Source organism: Pectinophora gossypiella, chromosome 7 (assembly GCF_024362695.1).
Source record: "Pectinophora gossypiella chromosome 7, ilPecGoss1.1, whole genome shotgun sequence".
Taxonomy (NCBI): domain Eukaryota; kingdom Metazoa; phylum Arthropoda; class Insecta; order Lepidoptera; family Gelechiidae; genus Pectinophora; species Pectinophora gossypiella.
In genome coordinates this window covers 6,672,363-6,698,201 of record NC_065410.1, presented here as the reverse complement: position 1 = coordinate 6,698,201, position 25,839 = coordinate 6,672,363, and the positions used below count along the sequence as shown (strand labels likewise).

Below are 25,839 nucleotides of genomic sequence, written 5' to 3'. Positions count from 1 at the left end.
CTTTAAAAAAAAAGTATCTATAGTTTTAAAATTTTTATTGATTAGAGACATTCACACATCAACATTAAGTTCAATAATTGGAATAACATACATATTAAAATATCGTACAATTCCGAATAGCAAGTGAGCAAAATAGCTATGTATATTTCAAATTATGTAAAAATTCAATTAGTGACAATGTTCAAGTATGCAACAAGTTCAGACTGTGTTAAGATCCCACAATATTCCAGACTACTAAGTTGAAAAAATGATTGTTGCAGGATATCGACACAATCCTTAACAAAATGTTGACCATAAACCTAGTAGTATACAATGTTTGAAAGAAGAGCCAGTCTGCATGTTGTTATTTTACAACTTTGAAAGGTTTCTAAGAACTATGAATGCTATTACAGCTAACTTTACATACAACATGGCATCGTACACCATCAAGAGTATGTGATAATCATATTACCAGCAATAAGTTGCTAGCTGATAAGAGTTGTTATTAGAGATTGATTGTAAGGGGAAGCGGTTAGAAGATTGATATGGAATGTCTCACTCGTGTTTACTGCTAATATATTTGGAGCAGGTCCCCCAATCATGCAGATGTGTCACTTCCAATTTCATAAAAAATGTATAAAATTACAAAAATGATTATGAAACCATACAATTACTGGACTCGGAATACTACAGAAAATGACACATATTGTATAATAATATCAAATCTTATGAATCGTCTAATTTTATGTATGAGGTGGAAATCGATACACTAACGACAGCCCCTATTGTCGCGCTGTCTTCACTAACATGTTACATTCTACTACTGTCTAAATACAATATAATTATGTATGTCTGTATATGCATATAAATTGTATAGTATAATCAAAAAACTTGGCCATTGAATATAAGTCCAAAAATGTTTTTTTTAATTTAATAACTCATTTCATAATTGAGTTAATATTCGACAACCATACAATTCCCTTTTTCGCAACGAGTGCCTGAATTGTTTACATACTACTGAATAATTATGTATCTCACTAGGAATAAAAGTGGCTTACCAATAGCTTATAAAAATTTCATGAATTTGCATTACAGAGAGCTGACCAACTAAATTTATACAACTTAATATAAATTAGGAGTTGAATACAAAAGATTATAGTGAAAATTCATAATATACTAATGAGATAAATGGAAATTCATCGTTTAAAACTCACCCTCAACAATTTACTTACAACGTAATTTCTTAACTTCGATTTGACACAATTAACAGAATTATTACATGAACATAATATTGTATGAAATAAGTATGAAACTCAATTATTCATATATACATAATAGTAATGTCCTCTAACACTGATGATATTTTTACCATGTTTAAGTGGTACATTAATAGAACATAAGACCAAATTCTTCAAATTTATGTTTACAGCTTTTCAATTTAAAAAGCCATAACACATGCCGGGTGGGCTGCAGGTGCACGCGGTCGCATACCCAAGCCGGTATATACATTATTAAACCTTCTTATAGTTGCAAACGCAACATATCTTGTGTTACCTCTTCGAGACCTACCTCTGTGTCTTTCTCATTAAAAGTACATAATCATTCATCTACTCAATTTTGCTAACATGTTCTCCCATAAGCGCGCGTTGCTACAGAAAATAACTTTTTTATATCCATTATGATTACTTTTACAAGACCGAGCAAGTGTTGAGATCGTGATGTTATCACAATCACTTGTGAAAGTAATTGAAAAGTATTCGAAAATTATGGACATTCGGAGGGAGAATTTTACGCACTAACTTACAACAACCAATGTGAATGTAAATTAAGTTTTCATCAAGAAGTAATTTAGGAGCGAGTCATACGCGACGTCAAACTAATACCCCTGTAATAATGGCACCAACTTATCGCACCGTATACTGTCTACATAACTTTGTTATTGTATATAATTATAAAAAAAACTCCATCCTAGCGAATAAATGTATAAAATCTTAATTTTACAGAAGCAAAGCACGCTAAACTTATACTATAATCGTTCTATATGAAAGGTCACGTTTGAAACTGAAATCCACATCTTTGACAATGTAAATTAATGCTCGAACTTAGTTCGACATCACTCCACAGTACTAAATTGGAAATAAATTAAAGGCTTATTTTCCGACATGTCTCTTGTGGAAGCGAAGCTTAGTTGGTCACAGCCACGTCGGTCGTCGTCTCCTGCAACCGAAAGGTCAGTTTAAAGGTCTGCGACACAATAGATAAAAAATATATTTATGATATATTAGTAATTGTAGTTACCGATTCGGTATTAAGCTCTGGTACCACAGGGACCTCGGGGATCAAATCCGCTAGCTTGTCTGCAACCGGCATAGGTTCCTGCAAATTCAAATACAAAATGAAACATTTGACAAAGACAATTGACATTCCTAAAACATCGTATTAAATCAGCCAAGACGTTGATGAAGAGTCGTACGAACCACAGGATTATTTTGAAATAATTTCGGAAAGGTGAGTCAGCATCAATTACATTTTGAACTATTATTGATTTATTTAATTAGCCTTTCACAAATCAAATATTAAGGTCTCACAATATAACCCTGTATGATGTAATTTTTTCGTAACTTATTTTACTTATTGATTATTATTACCTGACCAACTCGTTGATAAGCTAGAAATATATAAGTAGGTATCGAAAAAATTAGAACATCTGATGTAAGTCACAAAACATTCATGTTCTCAATTGGAATGTGAACGGCTCCTCAAAAACAGTCAATAGAATATTCTTAGAAGTAATGGGCAATGTTATTGAATATTAAAACAATTAATTACTTGCATGTGTGCGATTAAATAATGTGCTCAATCATTTTATATTTTTACAAAGTTTAAACCATAATGTTAGCACTGAAGCAAGTTATAATCAAACATGCCGGAATATTAAACCTGGATATCTATCTACATTCGGGAAAAAGCCAAGGGAGAGGATCGGGACGGGATAGCGGCTACAGCGACCGCATCAGGTGACAAACCGGACGTATCATACGAGCTCACTTCAAGTCTTCCGTTATTGACGATCGACGCATGCCGACAGATGCACATGATACTAAATACTGTTAACGGGGTGAACAAACGCTTCTTAAATAAACTAATCCACTACAAGAGCAAGAGTGCGCGGTCGGTATTCACCTGCGTGGCGGCAGCGGCGGGCGGTGGCGGCGAGGCCGCGGGCGGCGCCGGGCTGGCGGCGGCGGGCGGCACAGGCACGCCGGCGTCCCCCGCCGGCGACGCTGCCCTCTCCTTCCGAGGTTTCTCCTCTATGTTTCCGTTGCACTCGACCGTCTCCGCGGCGTTTTCGAGCAAATCCTTGGTTTTATTTTTTAAATTTTCTTGCTGTGTGTCATCGTTGCCATTGAGTTGCTCGTTATTTACGCCGTTGAGCACAATGGGCTCCGTGTGATTGGTGGTTTCCGTATCTGTGACGTCTACGTCCATCGGCGGCGGCGGGGGTAGATCGCTAGTGGAATCTAGAGTGTCGTCTGACGGCTCAGAAATGTCGTCGATTTTATCCGATTCGGGCGCGGGAGGCATATCGATTTCTTCGGGTTCGTCTTGAATGTTATTTAATTCTTGGGGTGGTGTAATATTTTCTGTCGATAGCTCGATGGTTTCAATAGTGTGTACTTCAGGAATCACAACCTCGCTCACTTTCGTAACGGCGGTTTCACATGCTGCTACTGTTTCGATTTTATGGCCTACAGTCTCGACTTCCGGTTGGTCTTCGACATGTAACGTCACATTGTCGATCTTCTCTTCTGTCTTTTCTAGTTCGGGTGTATTCAATTCTTCCTGTAGGCTTTCCGCCTTCTGTACTTCTACTTCTGGAATTTTCTCAGCTTCTGGTTCTGGTTCAGCTTTCTCTGTATGTACCGTCTCCGCTACGGGCTGACTCTTCTCCAAGGCCGGCTGCACCTCGAGCGTAACTTCAGTTTTGATTTCATCAGATTTTTCTTCCTTCGGAGGAGGGGGAAGTTCAGTGGCAACGGATTCAGTATTATTATCACATTTCAATTCGGTGAGGTCTGCTAGGGGTTCGTTATGATTGATTGCATCAGTGTCAGGGACAGTGGTTGGTGCTGAGATTGCAAGTTCAGCAGTGTTAGCTAGCGAAGCGTCTGTCAATTCTGGTGCCATAGTGGTGGCGGCAAAGGATACCACCGAAGAAGGAGGAGGATTTGCAGGAAGAGGTGGAGGCGAGGGTTCTAAAGGCATTTGTTCAACACAAACCTCTTTTATAACAGGGATTTCGGGAACTGGAGCAGTTTCTGTCTTTTCTGCGATGGGTTCTTCAGGTTTGCTTTCCTCAAGTTTAGCTTCGGGTACTTCGGTTTTTGGTTCTTCTAAGGAGAGTCCGTTGACGGGTAGCTGGTCGGGCTGAACTACAGCCTTGGGTTCGGGCTTGTCAGCGTCGACGGGAGCCTCGGGCGTGGGAGCCACAACAGGCTCCACAGGCGCAGCAGGTTCCTCAATTGCTGGACTTTCTGCTTTAGCCGACTCGGGTGTGCTGCTGCCGTTAGTCAGAGGTTCAGTTACTGGAGTCTCCGGGGTCTTCTCTTCTTTGGCCGCCTCCGGCTTTGCTTCTTCAGCCACTTCACTTGCCGCATTTTCAGGGGTAACTTCGGCCGCCTACAGAAAAAAAGAATTTGTGATTCAATTTTAAAATGATCATTGGTTTACAAATGTGTTTACCTTAGCGAAGAACACTAATAGTCGTATTTACTTTTAACGCAAAACGTGTAGAACATTAAGACAACGCAAATCAGTATTTAATTTCCACTATCACACGTCAAGAAGTCAAATTTATATACCATGTCATCGGCCATGTTAGCAAATTTCACGAATCACTGTTAATCCTAGGAAACTGCGGCTAAGACTGAAGGGAGACCGACATGCGCAATATCATTTATAGTGCTATTTTTTGTTACGGAAGATTGGCTCTCATTTTTAGATAAGTAGTTACCCTTCAATGCTCATGATCGAAGACATATTATATTGCAGTACACCACAGGGTTATCAACTTTTACAGAAAATAGCAAATCTGTTCAACAAAACCGATTGATAAGTGAAATGTTATAATTTATACATGATTTAAAATATTACACAATTACTACATAAAGGTACTAATAAATTGACTGGATATTTCGCGTTAGTCAATCTATGAACAACGCATTTCTTAGAAACAATTAAGTTTTTGGTGCAAGATTGCCGGCAGTTATTGGTCATAAATTACAGTCTTACGATTAGCATGAGTCATCTCTACTGACTATATGACTTTATGAAAGTACATAAATTATACTAAAAATCCGAAGTTCTTATAGTTAAATACATTCGTTCGTGCCTACATTGGTCTACGTTAACTTCTAGAGCTCAAAATATACATAACATAAAAATCTTATCTGCTTTGTGTGAGAAAGCATACCTAATCAGACAATAGAACTTTTGCGTGCAAAATGTATAAAATAAAATATATTTTCTCGTGGAGACACACAACCGCAGGGCTGTGGCGAACAATAAAATGATACTGGTTCACAAGGCCGTCTTTGTTTACTGAAGTAGAAAGATACGCCTCGAGTGCTCCTACTAATAAATATACGCACAGATCAATGCGTCGTAAAACGTTTGGCAGTCGATACGGGGACCGTAAATAACCTGCATTAATGTGACAAACGAATTAAATACTAATTTATTGCTATTCGACACCTTAATCATGAATATTTCCCGTTGATTTAATTACAAGCCAAAATGTATGTGCTGTCTATTTTGGAGCCGCATCTTTGGTTTATGATATCAGATATTAGAAAAGATAGAACGATCAGCAGTCAAATCCATTGAAGTGTGCTGCTAGTTAGACATTCGGCCCTCCGTACCAACCAACTATTGAACCACAGATGCCGCATGGGGACGGTTCAATAGTTGAGACGTGAGCTCACAGATCCGTAGGTCCCAGGTTCAAATCCTGGTATGTCCGTACCGAGATTCGAATATATATAACAAAAAATCACTTTCTGATTGCACGCTGATGACCGGAGGTCACGTTGAGCAGTCGGTCCCTTTAACAGTTGAATAATAACATCAGGATTGATGACACCAGGGTTGATGAGATCGGTCATTGATCTCAAAACCCATGCGAGAGAAGTGCAACGTTAAATAAGTGCTAGCTTCAAAAATGTTATTGTTATGATTTAACTACTCAGCTCGTGATTTCAGGAATAAGAGAAGATCGGTCATTGATCTCAAAACCCATGCGAGAGAAGTGCAACGTTAGATAAGTGCTAGCTTCAAAAATGTTATTGTTATGATTTAACTACTCAGCTCGTGATTTCAGGAATAAGAGAAAATAAAGTAGAATTTTAAATAATCTACAATATTTATCCATCTTTTCGATTCACTAAATAACAAGATCTGAATACGAAGCTCTGAGGAGCTCGGTGGCGCAGCGGTAAACGCACTCGGTCTGCGATTGTTGAAGTTAAGCAACTTTCGCAAAGGCCGGTCATAGGATGGGTGACCACAAAAAAAAGTTTTCATCTCGAGCTCCTCCGTGCTTCGGAAGGCACGTTAAGCCGTTGGTCCCGGCTGCATTAGCAGTCGTTAATAACCATCAATCCGCACTGGCCCGCGTGATGGTTTAAGGTTCGATCTCCCTATCCATCCATAAGGAAGGCCCGTGCCCCAGCAGCGGGGACGTTAATGGACTGATGATGATGAATACGAAGCTTACGTATATCATTATTTATAAAGGTTTATGTTATTACACATTCAAGTCCTTATTATTATTATAATTTAATTGTAAAGTGATTGTCAGAAACGAAGTGCAATGACCCAGTCGTGCGAGCTGTCATAGGCTCATAGCTCATACAATGGCATAGATTACTGTTCTAACAAATAATATAATGCTCTGGGTCTAATGCTATCTGTCTCTATCTTTGCGTCTATGTCGGACAAGGTATACCTATACTATAGCTAAGTTATGCGGGTGCTGTTTGTTACCGTTTTATAGAACGCGTTTTAAACCGATACGTATTAAATGGACTAAAGAAAAACGGAACAACATCCATAAGTTGACATATTTGACACTAACAGAGCTATTAGAGTAGTCCGTCCCCCTATGTCAGTCCTTGTGTTTCGATCGACGGAATATTATTATTTTTTTAATTTAATATAAAATACTTGTGACATGCATGACTCACGTTGCCAACCCAGTTAATTGGAATTGCTCGATGTACTTGGCATAAAAATGTTTAGTCATCATAGCCGGCACTGACTTTATGTGGCCCCAAGTGCCCCCGACGCAGATCACGAAAGAGCTTAGATTCTAAACAGTCGCACGTTCCACAGACACACCGAAGTTGATCGGCCTCAATGAACAACAGAAACTGGTAATTTATACTCATAAGGCTTATAATAATAATGTACGAATCGTGTGGTCTAAGAATTTCCATGATACAGGATTGAGGCTAGTTTGGATAGTCAAAGTTCAACTGTTAATTTAAAGTCCACTCAGTATACAAACTAGGCCATTAAAATATCCCGGTATGGTGTAAGTACAAATCTTTTTATACGAGCTACCGTTTATATATACTCACTATATATACGTCTTAATCATTTCATAGATCAAGAAGGATCGTTATATTGAAATTTTTGTACCAAGCGAGCTACTTTCTGCATATATGTTTCTTGTATCGCAGATGATGTTGTATACACAGTTACTTGTGGTAACAAACACTTCACTTGAGCATAACAGTATAAAAACCTACTTGGATCTCGCTATATGTGAAGAGCTTTAAGTTGAGCTGCAGTGAAAGTAAGATAAGGCTTAACTAAGATCAAGAATAGAAAGTCTAAAGGAATATCGACTGCATTATCCGTCTAGCACCGGGCGCTCGAAAGTTTCGATCGTAGCAATGTAGTTCAGATCATAAAACTGCTGCTATAGAAATTGTATTTATAGAAGTTTTTTCCATTCCATAAAGCAAATTAGCGTTACATTACATATTGTATAGGAATATTAAAGTTATCAACAATATTGAAAAATCGCTTCAAGTTAATTGCGAGTATTTTTTCTTCTTTTGATTACGCCGAACCGGGCACGCCTAAGCAGTACTTACAGTAAAGTACCTTCGAATAGGTTTATTTTACCAGCAAAGCCCTCGAACTGAGCAGCAGTTAATCTATCGGTAACGGTAACCAGACGGCGGCGGGCGGCGGCTGCCGCGGTGCGGTGACTCACCGTACGCCATACAATACCATAGCCGTCACTCTATGGAAATGATTTTCCGCTCTGAAAGTGTTGCACGTGTCAATGTTTGACTCTACAATTACGCTCACTAACTACTGTGAAGCGGAACCTTTCCCCAATTTGTTCCACGTTTGGTGCCCTCGAAAATACCGCATCAAATAGAAACAATATTGCGTTTTAAAGTTAGATATCAATTTTTAAGTTTCATGTGCCAATTATTTTTTATATCTCTCCTATTTTGCTTAAAAAGTTGCACGGTACATGTGACACTTCCAATATTAATAATCCGTATGCGTAATACAAAATTTACTAGTAAGGTTTACTTTTTGGAAATCTTAACAGGATATTGTGAACGGATACAGAGTTTGTTCCAACGACATAAATAAGCCACGAGAAGTGACCGGCGGACGAGTGTAATTTGCATGGGCAATAAATAACGGAGGAGATAGCATCGCTCGGCCAGACGCACTGCTGTCGTATAACTCATACCTAGCACTACTCCCTATCAACAGTTGAACGAACTGTCTTGCAACTTGACACTGATTACACGAACCAAAACCATCCCATATCGGATAGCGAATGCACAAGATGATGCATAAACTCTACTCTCGAACATGCCAACAAATTTAGAGCCGTGCATGTAAGTACAAGAGGTGCAAACAGGAGTTTAATTAGCAATATTAACATCATGAATATGTATCATTCATAGTAACTTAGTGTAAATGTTTGCTTAAAGGTTCCGAGGTATGAACAGGGCACTGAATGTACTAGCATTTCGTCAGCACTTACCTCGGCTACCTGTCTAATTAGCTTGATAAAGACTTCTGTTACTAGGACAAAGACACCCGGTGTTAGATGCTACTGTATGAAGGGTCTGTTAAAAGTCTTAAACCCATTTAGAAGAACTCGCAAGTATAGTCGGCAATTTTGCTGTTAAAGTTGTTTTAATTGATATTAAGCTAGCTTTAATTGATTTAATCACTCGTTAAATGTAGCTTGACATGTGTTTGAAGATATTTTTTGTTTAAACGAAAGTGTTTTCGATTGAAATGTACCAACTCTTAAAATAAAGACAACTATTACGGTGCCAAAAGAGTAGCAATAGTCCTTGTTATGGCAATGCAACATTGGACGGGCGTATTATGAAAATACGACAGTTGAGCCGGTGCGTCGTGGGCTGTTGCCGTCTTGCAATCAGTTATTAAACATGCAACCCGAACTGTGCGTTCTTCGTGTAACCCAGCCGGTAGCGAGTTTTGATACAGTGCTATACAAGTACCAGGCATTGTTCATACGATGCGACATTAACGGACGCACAACATGTCCCACGGAAATTGTTACGGCTTGTAATACGAGTTTGATGAGCTCAATTCAAGAAAGCATTCTTAAAATCGTTAGGAAGATTGTCATATAAAGCGCGCTCTATGACTGTCTAATCGAGATTAAGCTTTATGAAAAGTACAAATAATGTAGCTTATTCAATGGCATATGCTACTATAACGCCTTTGTCTGTTTCGGGACAAATTGACACGTAAACGCCTCTTAGTCACAAGTTTTTAGAAACTAAAAATAGATTTAGAAAAATTGTCCTTAATAGGTTTCATTTCAATTTAAAACTTGTTTTTTTCTGTCTCAACTATAATTTTTAATATGTTAGTACGGTATCTTGAACTCTCCGGAAATTAGAAAGATCAACATCAACGGAAATGATAAGTTCTGCAGTATATTTAAGAAAGTTTTGACTGAAGACAGGGGCGACTTTTCGAAAGAGACAATTCTTTGAAAGTTGTCGTGGATAGACGCTAACAGTTTTATACTGGGCATGTTTGTTATGTGTCGCAAACAATGTTATGGGTGTATGCGGCGGGCGGCGGGCGCGCCAGGCCGGCGGGGGGCGCTCGAGCGACCTCCTACGTACCGCAACCCGTCCCGAGCGGACCCACCCGCCCACGAGGAGCGTCGCGAAACCTGCCAACGACTACTAATTTTATTTTGCACCGCGAACTCGTTTCCTAATGCTCCCAGTCTTTGCGTCACCGAGCGCGATAGGCCACCCGACGCGATACAACCACGGATTCACCATCATGGAATAGTTATCATTCAATTATAAACGGAAACACAAAACGTTAATCTTATTATTACACGTTTATAACCGACAACATGATCTGTAGATTTGAGGCCGAACCAACCGCTAGTGAATAATAATACCTATGTAATATATTTACCGCGTACAATAGATATTATGTATTATGTACCGATTTAGCTTCTACGCCGCATCTGGTCTCGCAGGCTATTGATGGAACGTTTGGCGACGTATGCCATGTTTGATTGTCACGGTTTAAGGTCGCTAAGCTAACTGCGTTATTGTTTAAACACGCAAAGTTTCAACGTGGGAGGCAAAACACTAAGACTGTCAAGTGCTAATGACCGCGAGTCAGGACGATCGGGATAAACATCGGGATAAGCACTGGGCCGGCTGCGAATTCACTCCCCTCTGTTTTGATTTTTGATGGCCCATTCGACGCGGTAATGCGGCACATTTCTTGCAAATAACACCCATATCTTTCTTCAGTATTGACTGATGATTACTTATATAAAGAATTATATTGAAAACTATTACTACCTTAGTGCTCAAACTTCTATGACTCTCCTTAATGATAAATATGATCTCCGTAATAGAGGTTTTACGCGAACACGTAAACTGAGACCAAGAAAAACAGGATGTTACTTACATAGCTGCCCCATTCGAAACCCCATTGTCAAATTCCTTGGAGAGAGCGGACTATTTCTCGCTATCACTTGTTGCTTCTGCCATGGCTCTACGTGAACCGCAGAAAGTAAGCAACTGAGAAACGGCTTTGTGTGATATACGAGATGTTTATAATGTTATTAAGTTCTTCACTAGTGCAATACGATTACAGTTTTTATGAATTTTTAATCGTTATTTGTTTAAACATAAGTATCGCTGTTCGCGATCATAAATATTACTAAAATTTAACGATGCATTAAACACACGACGTCGTTTAGCACGTAGTGTGTGCTTTGCGAGCTGCGAGGCGGACGGTGGACGTCACCGCGACGTCGTCAGTGAACCGAGTGCCGGTAATGGCGTGATAGCGTCTTCGGCAGCGGCTCACGTTTGGTGAGCGCGGATATAGCACCACTTTGAATTATAATGCGCATTGTTCCTCGCGCCGCCGCGTCGGTTCGGGTGCAATGCACTACGTCGCAACAGTTTCTTGTCATAGAAATCGTCGGTTTCTGTTTCGAGCCAGCCAGGCCGCAAGGTCGCATCACCGCTTATTGCGCTCGTAATTAAAAAGTTAATTGATAATAAATAATTACAGTTAATTGAAATGATATCACGGCTAATTTAAATAGCTATCTAGATAAATAACGTCTCTCTGGATAAAATACCTACTTTTATGGCAAAACCTTCTCAAAGAATGGGACAAAAGTGTAGTACTTATGTTGTACCTGTGTACATTTGCTAGCGCGGCGCCGGCAAGGGACAGCTCGGCGTTAGAACAACGGTACTCGACCCCACCGCGGCTCCAACGAGCGCCCTCGTACCAGTTTCGATCACACGTGCACGCGATTTCACATCGCCTCCGATTTTCGCACGACGAAGGCCAATGACTTCAGATTACGAGTCCGAACAAAGTAATTAATACTTTAAAATGTTATGCCCGCATGTGTTCCTAACGTCTGTCGACGTGTGAACAGACAATGATGCGAATGCTGCGAAAGTGGGCCATGTTAATACGATGATGGATGGTTCCGACCACTACGGCGAGGAATCCAGCCATTGTACGTTCAGGTACATATTAAGCGCGTTGAGTGAATACGAATACCGATGACAAACGTATTGATAGTGGTTACGAGTACTCAAGCAATAGAAGATAGAAAGTTATTGCTTAAAAGCTGAATGGTATTGCAGGTCGCTCGAAAATTATAAGATGACGGCGGTATTTTTTGTATGGAAAAAATGGAAGCTCGTAGTTTTTTTACCGTGGAAGTGAAACACATTTATAAGTACTCACCTCCTCGGGTACTTTCTCTGGCTCGCCGTTCGTCTTGGGCTCTTCATCTTTTTGCTTTTTCTCCTGCTTGGGTTTATCTTTTCTGCTGAAACTGATCGATCTTAGCGACCATTTCTTCTTCACCTGTCCACACACATGCTTTTGGTTAACATCAATCCTACACACACACTCACATGCAATGTATGGAAAATTATACACTCTGAAATATTACGTATTCATTGGATGCCTTTATTAATTGTTTTCATAAGATGTAGATGGTAGAAGGCTGAATTAACAGAAATTCCTTTCGAAGTAATTGATGAAACATAAAATATCAAGTTGATAAATAGAAGATGTTGATTAAATAAAACAGATGCGCTAGTTTCGCCAATTTTTATGTTACGAAATGTGCTGATGTGTTTATAAGTGGGTAGGTTACCTTTTCTTTCTTGGGTTTCTTCCCGTCTTCGGGCGCGGGCGAGTCTCCATTCTCGGGCTTGGGCTCGGTGTCGCCGTTGGTCACGGGGGCTACCTCCTTATCCTTGTCGCCCTCTTCCTCGGCCTCCTTACCCTCCTTCTCTGTCGTGGCGTCCTTCTCGTTCTCCGGCGTGCCGCTGTCCAACTGTTTCTCTTTTTCCTAAAGCAATGAGAATAACCACTTTGTAAGCTGAACCACCTGATTGTCCCAAAAAGTAAAAGGATTCCACGCTTCTTAAACCACGTTAAGCTTGACTTCTACTTAGGCATTCGTCATATGAGCCACGTCCTTAGGCCTCTGACGGTTCTATAATAACTCTGATACCAGGGTTACTGAGGTCGACAATTATTGACCTCACGAAGAAAAAGTCTTAATAACTTTTGCTTTATACCCAGCCGTACGTTAACCTGATTCCAATTAGGAGCTATATGTACCTATTAGAAAACAATAAATATTCCGTTATCCGTTCTCGACCGACATTCATTAATATTTCAACACGATTAGCGCTCGGCACTAATAAAACTTTACATCTTGTTAATTTTTCTTTTCGTTTTCGTCCTAGTTTAGTAAATTATTCTACTGACTAAATTAGTTGAAAAGTTCACCGACTAAAAAATAATAATAATAATAACTCAGTAACTTAGTGTTTCCGAGCTACTAATATCACATTGTTCTAGGCTCTGTACTTTATCAATTACGTGAGTCAAGCTTAACTCTAAAAGTGACTAAAGGATAGATATAAAATCTGATATCATTCCAGCCTAGCTCTTAACAATAGCTATCATAAGGTTCTATTTGTACTTAAGCCGTTTCATTATCTAGACAGGAAGCCGTGGGACGCATGTCTGCGTACTAAATACTCAATAGAAATTCCAGCTCAAATATCAAGCGTACTAATACTGAAACATTCGTAACATTATCTCTGACAGATACGCTTGTAAGAGGGAATAATAAAAACAAAGCACAACTTTTCGTCATTGTCTACGGAACTAATGACTAACATTTGTACAAAAGCCTTGTTCTCCACTTGTATGATTTTCCCTGACAAAGATGCATACGAAGTATTAGGTAAATTATTATTTCGGTCTCAAGATAAAAACTGTCGTCGCGTACTCCGCTAATGCTAGAAGAAATGTAAATTATTTGCGAATATTTAAACGTAAAGTATTCGTGTTATCTACTAGTAGTGGAACGGAATAACGGAACATAACGAACCACGTGTTCATACGCTGATTCACGCTTTTTATTTGTTTATCGCCTGTGTAGTGTTTTTTTGTCAGCTAAACATCCATATTTCTCCTTACTTCATCACATTCTTATCGTACACTATATATAGTTCAGTTACAACCTGCTTGCAGATATAGAACCGGATTAGTGACCAAAGGAGTGCTTAGGAACTATAAGTACATACATACACTCAGTTTGTATTAAACCTGGGTCTTTAAACAGGCAGAGAAAATGTTAAGATTCCTTAAATACAGCGATATTCTGGATATTATATTTATAAATGATGCCATTAATATCAACACATTTACTTTATGACTTAAAGACAAAAGAAGATGAAGACATCTCAATGCCCTTTTAATGACGTGTTACACACAAGATTTAAAATGGTTTCTCTTTGACTCATTTCTTTGTTTGTGAAGCATGTTTCAAGTATATTATCGTGTAGCTTAAGTGTATATGGTGCTTTGTATTTTTGCTTATTGGTAGGTTGTAATATCACTGCTATTCATTGGGAGTCTCTATCCAGCCTACGCTATCGATATTATTGAGTAATATTATTTTTCTCTAGTACGAATAAACCGTACATGTATACTTCTATGACACATACGAAATTGATCGGTAAGGTAGGATGACTGATAGGTGTGATTCATAATAATGAGAATGTCAAAGAATCGTCATCGATTTATAGTACAACAATATTTATGTATTATAACCTAATGTCTTCCGGTCACCTAGTGAACAGTGGTGTGTGGTAGCGTCTGGTGGTCTTGCACCGTTTGACAACCCTCAGCGCTCCCCATTCGTCCGGTCCGGCCTAATCGAGGAGGTACATCTACAAAAGGAGGTACTTACCGTCTGTTCGTGTATATGCGCGTCGCCGTTGATCTGGGGCTTGAGTGCATCAGCGTCGGCCAGCGCCTCCACGCGGCCTTCGCCGCCCGCGCCCGCCGCCGCCACCTCGCCGGCGCCCTCCGCCTCCTTGCCGCTTATGTCCACCGACCGCTTGCTCTGTTTCGCACCCATGCTCGCTGCTCTCCTGGTAACAACACACTTCATTCAACAGTCTCTTCTCATTTCTAATGTTGCGTTGTTCTTTTGACTGTACCTTTTGCGTTATAGTATGAAGTTAGAATAGTATATTATCTTGTCTGTTTCTTTCGCATTAGACTATAGGCACTCTATCTTTCTGTCCTGTTGTGTGGGTATGCTAGAGTGCAAAAATTATAGTAAAACTAGTACTGTACGTTTATACAAAATCTAACGCAGGTACATCTACATCCCCCTACAAGGCCACAACGCCATAGTGCAAATCGCCAATGACCCTGATCTGACATGCATCGAGTGACTCATTGATGCAGCCCGACGAACCATGACCAATGGTAGCCATTTCACTCAGGCCTAGTTCCACTGACACCTAATGGACAGCCAGCGTTACGATACATGCGAATTGATGGCCACAATTTATGTATGAATATATCGGAACAACAAATTAAGAACGTATTTTTCTACCTGTTTACGTTATGATTACAGGTATTTGTATTTTAAAAAAGTACAACTAAAATAACAAAAATTTTGCAAGAACGTTGACTGAAATAGTAAACCGTATTTTGTTTAGTATTCTCGACTTTAAAATTTATCTACTTCCGGTCTTAACTTTCCAGTTTAAGCTTCAAACGTGACTATAATACTTGTTACTGAATTATTCATGTAGTATCAACGACCGTAGTGTCTATTGTGTAAACTAACCAGAGAAATTGTATAAATAGCAAACCCACCGCCGGATGACAATAAATCATTGAACTATAACTGTGAAATATGGCATACACCTAATAGCAGCGCAGAAAATTACATCAAAATATTAACTTTTTAACCAGTCAAAGAGCCAGTTTATGTTGTGGAATATTTGCGTTAACAACTTGACAACTTGTAGGTACGTAGGTATGCAAGGATAAACGATGCGCCCATTTGTATTCTCCGTCTGAATGGATAAATAAACCAAAGGAACTAAAAAACTGGTTTAGTTTGATCTCGTCTCATACAAAAATGCTAATTAGTTGGTTGCGTGAGATATAAATAAGAGATTCAGGTACGAGGAGGAACCGATTTGGAATACAAAGCGCGTCAGTGGGTCACGGGCTGCGAGCGGCTCGAAATAATGTCTACGTCTAAAATAGTCTTCTCTCAGTGAAAGTGCAAGATGCATGGGATGCATCGCCACTGTGTCACGTCGACACACGCCACACGAGAATGTCAAATTGCCGATGCGTGTCGCACAGGCAATAACACAATTTCAAATCAATACCCAAGAAACAGAAAAACCCTTCAAGTTATGTCTAAGTAAACAAAAATACTCAGTTGAAATAAAACAAATTGTAAAAACAATACACGTTAAATATAAATAACAGTAATAAAATAAACTTACTTATGTATAAAATCCTCGAGATCTAAATGACTCTTTGTTTTGTTTTATCGACTCACACGAGATACTAAAATATTGGGTGAATAACTTGAGGCAATTGTGGTTAAGGACACACTATGCACGTAACTGCCACGGCGCTGGAAGCGAAACTGAGAGTGTGGGGCTGCGACTGGTTATCGTACACATTGGTCATTAGCAGAGACCAAATTCCTAGCGCATCGGCGCATTTTATCGTTCATTATCCCACTCGTTACTCTCAACAACACAAATAACAGTGACATTAGTCACGCAGGGCCGGCCTTATCGCTGGACGCAAACATTCGCTCCAGACAAAAATATCATCGCAGCACCCCGAGGCCATTGCAAATAAGCAAAAAGGTACAAGGCCTCGGAAGGTTAACGTTTAACTTGTACCTACTTGAAAGCTTTGCCAGTAGTAAACTGGCCCAAATCGATCGAAACGTTTTATGAGTATCAGCAGATAAGTGCTTTGTTACAATTACAAGTTAACATTTCGGAAATGTTGACTGGTTACAATTACAAACATCCGAGCGTGAAATAAAGGGGTCCTGAGTGGGGTGCTATTGTTTCACAGTACCGTTATCTAGTGGGAAATTATCATAATATCTTTTGTGTTCGATCGTAACGAACACGCGTTGTGCGGAGAGCGTCAGTCATCATGCGGAGTTATTTCAAATTGGTTCACGCATCGGGGTGATTGACCTGTTTTAAGCCCCCACTACGTTTTTTTGGCTGAGGCAGTCAACCCGAACTTATTGTCGTCGTGCTACAATGGGAGGCACTTCGAGAGGGCCCGATTTAAATATGTTCCGAAGTATCAGTGACCTTGACTTGGGTGTATTCACTATTCAAGGTCGACGGCCGAATTCTACCACTACGCCTAGAAGTGGAGTCGTACGATTAACACAATACGTGATCTCCGTGTCTCGTAGAAGATCTAGGGTATTAAAAAGGCCAATTCATCTAAAAGAGAAATATTGCAATTTGACATTTACACATATAAAAAGTAAATGCGTAATGCTAACAAATATCAAATAGCAATATTGCTCTTTAAATTAATTCCTTCGATGTGGCCTTTTTAACCCCCCTGATTGATCGCAATAGCAAATTGTCTTCATAAGTTGCATAGTTTTTAATTATCTATTTTCGGAAGTCGTTGCTATATAAACCAGAAAGCGTAAAATTAAAAAAGACTGACCGATGGACATATCTCACATCCGTAATATCTACCGGGGTGGTCTGATCGCGAGTCCTAAGGATTTTTGTAGCAACACTTTGTATTGAAATCGTAACAGTCTTAAGAGAGTTAATGAATGAACAACCGTTTTATGACAGGTTACCAGCCCATATAAGAAGATAGTTCAACAGTAGTATTGGATAGAACATAAACCTACAAGTTCCTGTTTTTACGACATGCCTGGGATGATAAACAACTCAGCAGAGATTTTAATGAAAATAAGAAACTACATGTTTTTAAATAATTCTGTCTATCTGATCTAGATGATTAACGCCTAATGTTTACGCAAACTCAATTATGAAAAGAAATCTATACCTATAATTTTATTTAACTAAATCGTGTCTACTAATTATGAAATGATGTTGTGTTATGACATTATGAATGATTGTTTATAAAACGTTACTAATTTCCTTAATGTCCTTAACAAACAGTTTGTTTATTTTATAATTAGTATATTTACTTTTGATATAATGGGCGCTAAGTTATTGAGCTAATACAAAGGCAGCCTATATAGGAACGAGAATAAGAATCATTTATTCAACGTAATTATCATAGATAAACTTGTTGAAGGTCAATTTAACATTTTTGAATCTACGTCATTTCGCAAGATGTTATGGCTAGGAAAAGAAACTACAAGAAACTGCAACAGCAACACATCTTTTAAATCAATATAGGTACCTATACATTACAAGTTACTTAATAACTAGAGGAACACATTTAGTACCAGGCATTTTTATCGTTAAGGTAATTATTAATCTTATAATAAGCTTTTTTACATAAAGTAAGATTCACATGAGCTATAAGTTTATTTTCTGACAAATTCAAAATAAGAGTAAGATATTCAATCATAAACAAATAATCAAAGTTGCTGCAAGTTATTTACCCCAGCCCATCCAGCCCAGTTTATGTATGTACGTAATAAAGTTCTGCATAATATAAACTGTACTAAACCCAGTGAAATGAGTCAAGCTCCGACGTCTTTGCGAAACAATGTTAGGCACATTGTGCGTAATATAACGCAACTACAATTACGCGTTTTAGATTGTAGAAACATTGGAATCGGAAGGAAACCGTAAACATGAAGTCAGGGTAACATCAACACGATGCTAGTTGCCAGTGCAATGCAATGGACAATCAAACGGCATGCTATAACACGGTAAGTGGAAAATCGATATCGTACTGTTGCGGATCCCGACCGCAAGTAACTCGGCACCAGTCATACGAGCCACCCGAACCAGGATACTTGTCACACAATGTGATAATATGAAATAAACCTAATTGTTTCCTGTACAACGTAATGAATTGTCTTTCTGTCATTTCCCAGATTGATTTGTATTAAATAAAATAGCAGGAAGTTTTGACTATGAATGGTTATGTCAGTTCCTTTACTAGAACAGTTAAGTATGACACAAATAAACAACCGCATGACGAATATAAATTTGTACTTAGAAACTGACGTATGTTTTATGGGTAAATTATTCTGTATGGTAGGAGCTACTAGTCACTGCATAGGTATGTGGCTACCTTACTTGAAATTAAGTTGAGTATCTTGGACAGCTTTGGAACAGTTATTCTCACTATTCAACAGACTACTCAAGAACAAACAGATCTGCACAACTCCACGCCTTTAACCCCTACAGGGGTAGGCATAAGCATAAGTTACCTGGACTGAAGAAAACTTCACTCAAAAAATACCGAAGTAGCTTTCAATACAATTATTTTAATGATCACAAAAGACAAAATGTACAGAAGAAAGACATCACATGTCATAATCTAAGTATACAATTGTACAGGTGGCTTTATTGCTACGCTACAATTTATTCCATGCAAACTCTGTATTTTGTCTCCATTGTGTTCAATAAAGTATTTTATCTATCTATCTATGGGTACAGGAAATTACACAATTATGTATATTTGTATATAAAATCACGTACATAATCCCTGTTGGGGTAGGGGCAGAGCCAAAAGTTGTCAAAATAACTTTTGATATTGCTATGTTAGTAAGTTGAATATGACATGTGTCTATATAGTAACCAGCCCATTACCCAATCCCATAATGTTAATCAGACTATGATCGCTCAACATGATAACATGTCCAACTTGTTGTAGTCTTATAAGCAGGATGGTTTATTTTAATGTTAGGTCTACCATGTGTCTCTTATCATGCATGGAACAACTACCTACTATCATGTTACTTAAGTGACACCAATTTCTAAGAGATATCTTAGAGTGACCATCCCTAAGAATTGGTGTGCTAATCATTCATGATAGACATTAACCTAGGGAGTCCTTATTGAACTTTTCACAGAAAAATAATTTGTTAAAAAAATATTCCAAATAGGTAGGTATGAGCATTACAAATAATGATTGTATAGGTAGGTATTAAATGGTTTGCCACATCACATAAATAAGTTAGTGGTACAGATATGATAAAGATGCCAGAAGCGAAAAAGGTAGGTATGTTAAAAACATAATATAAGTATTAAAGGTAGGTATGCAACACAATAGGCAGTGAAAACAAGACCATTGTTGGAACAAATTTATATTCATGTGTAGTTATATTATAGATCCAAAGAAAGAACAAAGACTGAATATACTCACCTAAAATATCAGTGCTCATCAAGTTAGGTCAAAGACTACTAGCGTCACTTGATTAGTAATTCAATTGATTAAATATTTCTAAACTTAAGAATAAAGTAGGTATATGTTAAGGAAGTTACAATTAAGTAACTTTAGAATCATCTTTAAACATGGTGCAATGCAGGTACCTACCTACCAAAAGGTCAGAATAATACTAATAGAACACATGTTCTTCTACCCAAACAGGCAGTTGATAAGATCACAATGGGCAGATCAAGACATGTAATTGAAGAATAATGCACCAGCATGGGTTTGACTTGACGTTCAATCCACCCTAGGTCTACAATCTGCCTACAATAAATACACAATAGTGTGCATTGTACTAACTTGACACTATAAATAAGAAATTCTGAGATAACAATGAGTCGTAATTATAATTATATGATAACACTTGAGTCGTAATTATTAGGCAGGTGCTGGTTTGAAAGCGGATAAGTAATAGCTTCCATTGGTGCACACGAGCGAGACATCAGAAAAGTCGTTTTGGGTGTGGACGTTTTCAAATAACAAGATATGAATATATTTACGCCATTAGAGCTCAAATGAAATAATGAAAGCCGTGTACATACACCCTTGTTTAGCAGGACCTACTTATTGTCTCCCCCAGTCACTGGCGATGATTCATCGCTCCGAGGTAATTCACAAAGAATGGATTTCCCGGAATTATATACATTTACTCGTTGTCATTTAAAACAAACAGTCCTAACAAAAACGATAAGACAGTAAACGATTAAACTACGCACATTTTGAATAGATAAACTTTAAAATAAGATCATTTACTACCTGCATAAAATTAACCCGAAGTTATCGAAACACTCTAAGCCATGATGATCGTCACTAGCAAATTAAATATAATAAATTAACAAATATTCTTGTATTAGGCGTTAACGAGCTTTCTGAAGAAAGTCCTATTTCAACCGTATCTACTTTTGACGCTAAATGGATTGAGGCAGCCGGTACTCGCGTGTAAGGCGGTGTAATTAAATAACTGTAAAGATAATTATGACAAAAACTTGTACTAATTTCACACTTACCTTCAGGTTTTTAAATCCAAATTTATATTGACAAAGAATTTACACTTCAACCAGTAAAATATTCACTTCCAGCACTCACAGCTCAACACAATATGGCGGCAGGACAAAATCCCCACCTCGAACAAATTCAAAATTGAAACTTGTTTTTGATTGGTCCACTTGCTCAAGACGCTTCAATACAGCCAACATTGTGAACCGAAAGCTACTATAGACAAGTTAACATAGACAACAAAAAAGTACGTATGCAAAACTAGTGCTAGATGCAAAAGGAAAGTACCTTATACCAACATTATGACAACAAGATTCTTTAACTCTATGCCCAGGGCAACCCACATAAAGCCCTATATACACATACTCTTAAAAATATTTTAGATTTTCCGTATTTTTTATTATTTTTGTTACTCATATTACCTGCTGCCTGCGTGTGACGCGACACGAAAAATGAGGCAACAATTGTTACCTTAGGAATGAATATACCAATGAGGCTTTCCAGGTCACATTCCCTAAAAAAAATTAGATGGCACTGTCCAACTCGTACGTGATAATTACCTATTTTCTCATTTCTCGGGTACACAATTATTCAAAAACACAATATAATGGCAGACTCATATATATAATTTATAAATGCGGCTTGATATTTGAATAAAGGACTGTCTAGGCTACGTCCGCCAAAAATATAGATGGCGTTGTACAGATTTGCCGACATATGCATAATTCATCTTTGTTTTTTGTGTAAATGATGACCGTTGTTATTACACCTAGGCCAATATATCTTCCATCCATTATTATTCTGATCAAAATACCGAGAAACAATATAGGTGACAATAAATTCAATACATAATTTAATAAGTAAATACTTAATGTAAACCACGTGTCAGTACTTTATATAAATATTTAAATACATAAACTGATCCAAATTTCACACAACTGTTATTTTTATATATGCCTCTGCATTTTACATTATAATTAGTGATGCACCGGATCCTACTTTTGCCGGGTACCCGGTAGCCGGATACCCGGCGCTACTCCATGCCGGCAAAATTACCCGGCATGCATTAAGTCAGTACTACGGAGCGGAACCTTCTGAAGAACCGTCCCTTGAAAGAACTAGACCACTATCTCTACTCAGAAAGTGCTCGGAAGGATATAATTATGAATCTTTAAGTGCAGTGTGTCGTGACGAAGGCTGGTTGTCGCCGTCACGATGTCCCTCAAATTCTTCGTTCGTCGGGAGTGTCGTGACGATGAGTCACGATTCTAAATATGGAATGTCACAAGTAGCAACACCGAAACGGAAGCCCGCTAATTTTTCTATCAGTAAGTGAATCTTGTCTATGTCTTAAATCTTGTCTTGACAAGCTAGTTTTCTAAGAAAGTAGTTAAAGTGAGTTTAACTTTTATATGAGTGAAAAAGTGCAGAAAGTCCCGCTGATACTGTTACCAAAGCTACGTAGTGGTGATATAACTCCCTTTTATTAATTTGACTATAATTTTACTAACGATGATGCCTAATTCTGTTTGATAACTTGTGTTTAAAATGGCCGGCCGGCAATGCGACTTGTAAAGATAGATGAGTACACTTTAGAGGTATCAATAAGTAATGCCCACAATTAAAGACGTTGTCTGTATGCATAGCTTGCAATTGTAGAGGCCTTCCTTGGCTACCGTTGTCCAAATGAGTAGCCCGCAATCGAAGAAGTATTTCCTGGCCAGGTTGCATCTAAGAGTATGGTGCACCAAATGAGAGGCTTTCTTGGCCATGTAAGTGCTGGCGTGCACACTGTTATGAGAGGCTTTCTTGGCCATGTAAGTGCTGGCGTGCACACTGTTATGAGAGGCTTTCTTGGCCACGTAAGTGCTGGCGTGCACACTGTTATGAGAGGCTTTCTTGGCCATGTTAGTGCTGGCGTGCACACTGTTATGAGAGGCTTTCTTGGCCACGTTAGTGCTGGCGTGCACACTTTTATGAGAGGCTTTCTTGGCCATGTAAGTGCTGGCGTGCACACTGTTATGAGAGGCTTTCTTGGCCACGTAAGTGCTGGCGTGCACACTGTTATGAGAGGCTTTCTTGGCCACGTTAGTGCTGGCGTGCACACTGTTATGAGAGGCTTTCTTGGCCATGTAAGTGCTGGCGTGCACACTGTTATGAGAGGCTTTCTTGGCCATGTAAGTGCTGACGTGCACACTGTTATGAGAGGCTTTCTTGGCCATGTAAGTGCTGGCGTGCACACCGTTGAAGAGGTCTTCCTTGACCACCTAAGTGCTGGCGTGCACACTGTTATAAGAGGCTTTCTTGGCCACCTAAGTGCTGGCGTGCACACCGTTGAAGAGGTCTTCCTTGACCACCTAAGTGCTGGCGTGCACACTGTTATAAGAGGCTTTCTTGGCCACCCAAGTGCTGGCGGGCACACTGATGAATAGGGCCTTCTTGGCCACCCAAGTGCTGGCATGCACACTAATGAATAAGTCTTACTTAGCTACCTAAGTGCTGATAAGCACACCATTGAAAGGGTCATGTATAAAAGGGCAATTAACTGACATAAAGTAATACCTAAGAGTAACTAATAAGATCACATACGCTGGTGTTCAGCCAGAGTCATTAAGAGAGATAAGCTTACATTCTGCAGGGTGATGTGTCACCAAGTAGGTGGTAGTTGTATCACCAATCAGTAGTTCATTTATGTTTCTTAAACTTACAGATGGAGAAGTAATCCGTATCCATGAGGTGAAAGGAAAGGTGTAAGGAAAGCCATATTGAGGATCTGATCACTGACATAGGAACCTATGAGTGAGTAAGAGTTACATCCTATCTACACATACTGACTGGTATTCGCGACGTCAGTCTAGTATGTGTGCATTCACATCCCTACAATAGATTCATAATTCTTTGATTATCTATATACATAATTATAGATATACACAAGTGTAAAAGAGTCGTCGCGACACAGTGTGCGGGCAGGTTGATAATACAGCCACTTCCATATTATAAAGAAATACCCGAGAAAGAAAAATTGTGTTTTCGGAAGTACCAATGTGACTTAATTGGGCTGGTTTGAGTTCAAAATTCAAGCAGTTGTTTCTGTTAAAACCTGAAACTTCAGGTTAGGTAGATGTGAAATATGTATTATGACTATCGTAAAGGGTCTCGCAATGAGCACCACCCCTTACGTGATACAAAATCGTTCCTTTGCAATGAAAATCTGCACATCGATCTAGGTCTACCGATCATTGTCCAATGGCTCAAATTAGCTTCAACACGTTTTTTTCGATTTTGCTCCTCACCACCCAAATCCCCTGGTAGTTACGGCTTCCGAATGCGTCCCCTTAGGGACAATACTGAAAAGTATTGGCGCCCGAAGGACGTATTATACGATCCCGATGACCTGATTACTTTAGCCATAGAGGCGGCCAAGCAGCTCATGACATCAAATATTTCGGTATCGGGGGATACCGACCCCGCCGGCGTTGTTGATGATTTCACTCCTTCAGCGTTTATCGCTAACGACCCACTAGCGTCGATTAAAATTGTCAAATATAATCCTTTCGAACGCCGCGCCGCGTTGAGGTTTTCGCCCAACTGATAAAAAGGAAGGACTTCGAAAAAATTCGAAAATCGTAACTTGTTGTACCATCACAAAAAAAACTATTTTGCCGATTACAAGCTTATTTGCAGTTGGTAAACTAATCCCAACCTGTTACGATGTATGGACACAAAAGTTTTTCAACGGCAAAAACACCGGCTTTTTGTCCCCCTAATCTACATTTTCTTAATAATAATAGTTTTATGAGTCTTTAGAATATCTGTAAGTGCAATAAAAGTTAGTTTTGAAGTAACTTATTATTAAGTTTTAGCTTTATAAAAATTACCCGGCACTATCCGGTACCCGGCCGGATCCTTAAAAAAGTGCCGGATCCACCGGGTACCGGATCCAAACCGGGTACTCGTCCCATCTCTAATTATAATTATGTATCCGAGCTATGACAAAAGAATTAATTATCACGTTACATCTGTACAACGCCATCTATTTTGTTTTTGGGAAACGTATCCTGGTAAGTCCCTCATTAGATTTTAACCCTAGGATGGTAACATAATTTAAATGACCACGCATAGTAACAGGGGTGCCACGTCACCCCTGCTACTACGCGTGTTATTAAATGAGTAAATAATGAAAAATAAAACTTTTTATTATTAAAACAAACTAAAGGAACACTTTTCTTGAGATCTATCAGTAACTAGACGAAATTATATTAGAAAAAAAAATTTTTTGCTAACTTAAACACAATTAAGACAAATTTCCAAGCGATGTTCGGGGCACGCAGGTCTTTTACATTTGGAACAAAAAATCTTTACTTTTTCGTCATTTTTTCGAGGACACAATGCACATCGAGCTTGCTTTGGCAATTTGGCGGGGGGTTCGCTTGCTGGAACTTCTTCGGGAACATTTAGAATAGCCCTTATATTTCCCGATAGTAGTCGAGGTAAATTTGA

At 38.9% G+C, this 25,839-nt stretch overlaps 1 protein-coding gene across 4 annotated transcripts; it reads right to left on the bottom strand.

Moving 5' to 3' along the window:
* Positions 1 to 20: 20 nt before the first annotated feature.
* On the bottom strand, positions 21 to 21,512 carry LOC126368011 (cell surface glycoprotein 1-like). Of its 4 annotated transcripts, none has more exons than XM_050011853.1 (7): positions 21,351 to 21,509; positions 14,852 to 15,035; positions 12,734 to 12,931; positions 12,316 to 12,438; positions 3,163 to 4,659; positions 2,278 to 2,355; positions 21 to 2,196 (listed from the first exon to the last, which is right to left on the bottom strand). In XM_050011853.1, exons 2-7 carry the CDS (start codon positions 15,020 to 15,022, stop codon positions 2,164 to 2,166), a joined length of 2,100 nt encoding a protein of 699 aa, XP_049867810.1. In that variant the 5' UTR covers positions 15,023 to 15,035; positions 21,351 to 21,509; the 3' UTR covers positions 21 to 2,163. The 4 variants fall into 4 exon arrangements, with proteins under 4 accessions (XP_049867810.1, XP_049867812.1, XP_049867811.1 ...); XM_050011855.1 differs by lacking the exon at positions 21,351 to 21,509 and adding an exon at positions 21,100 to 21,273; XM_050011854.1 differs by lacking the exon at positions 21,351 to 21,509 and adding an exon at positions 16,422 to 16,585.
* Between the last annotated feature and the right edge of the window lie 4,327 nt (positions 21,513 to 25,839).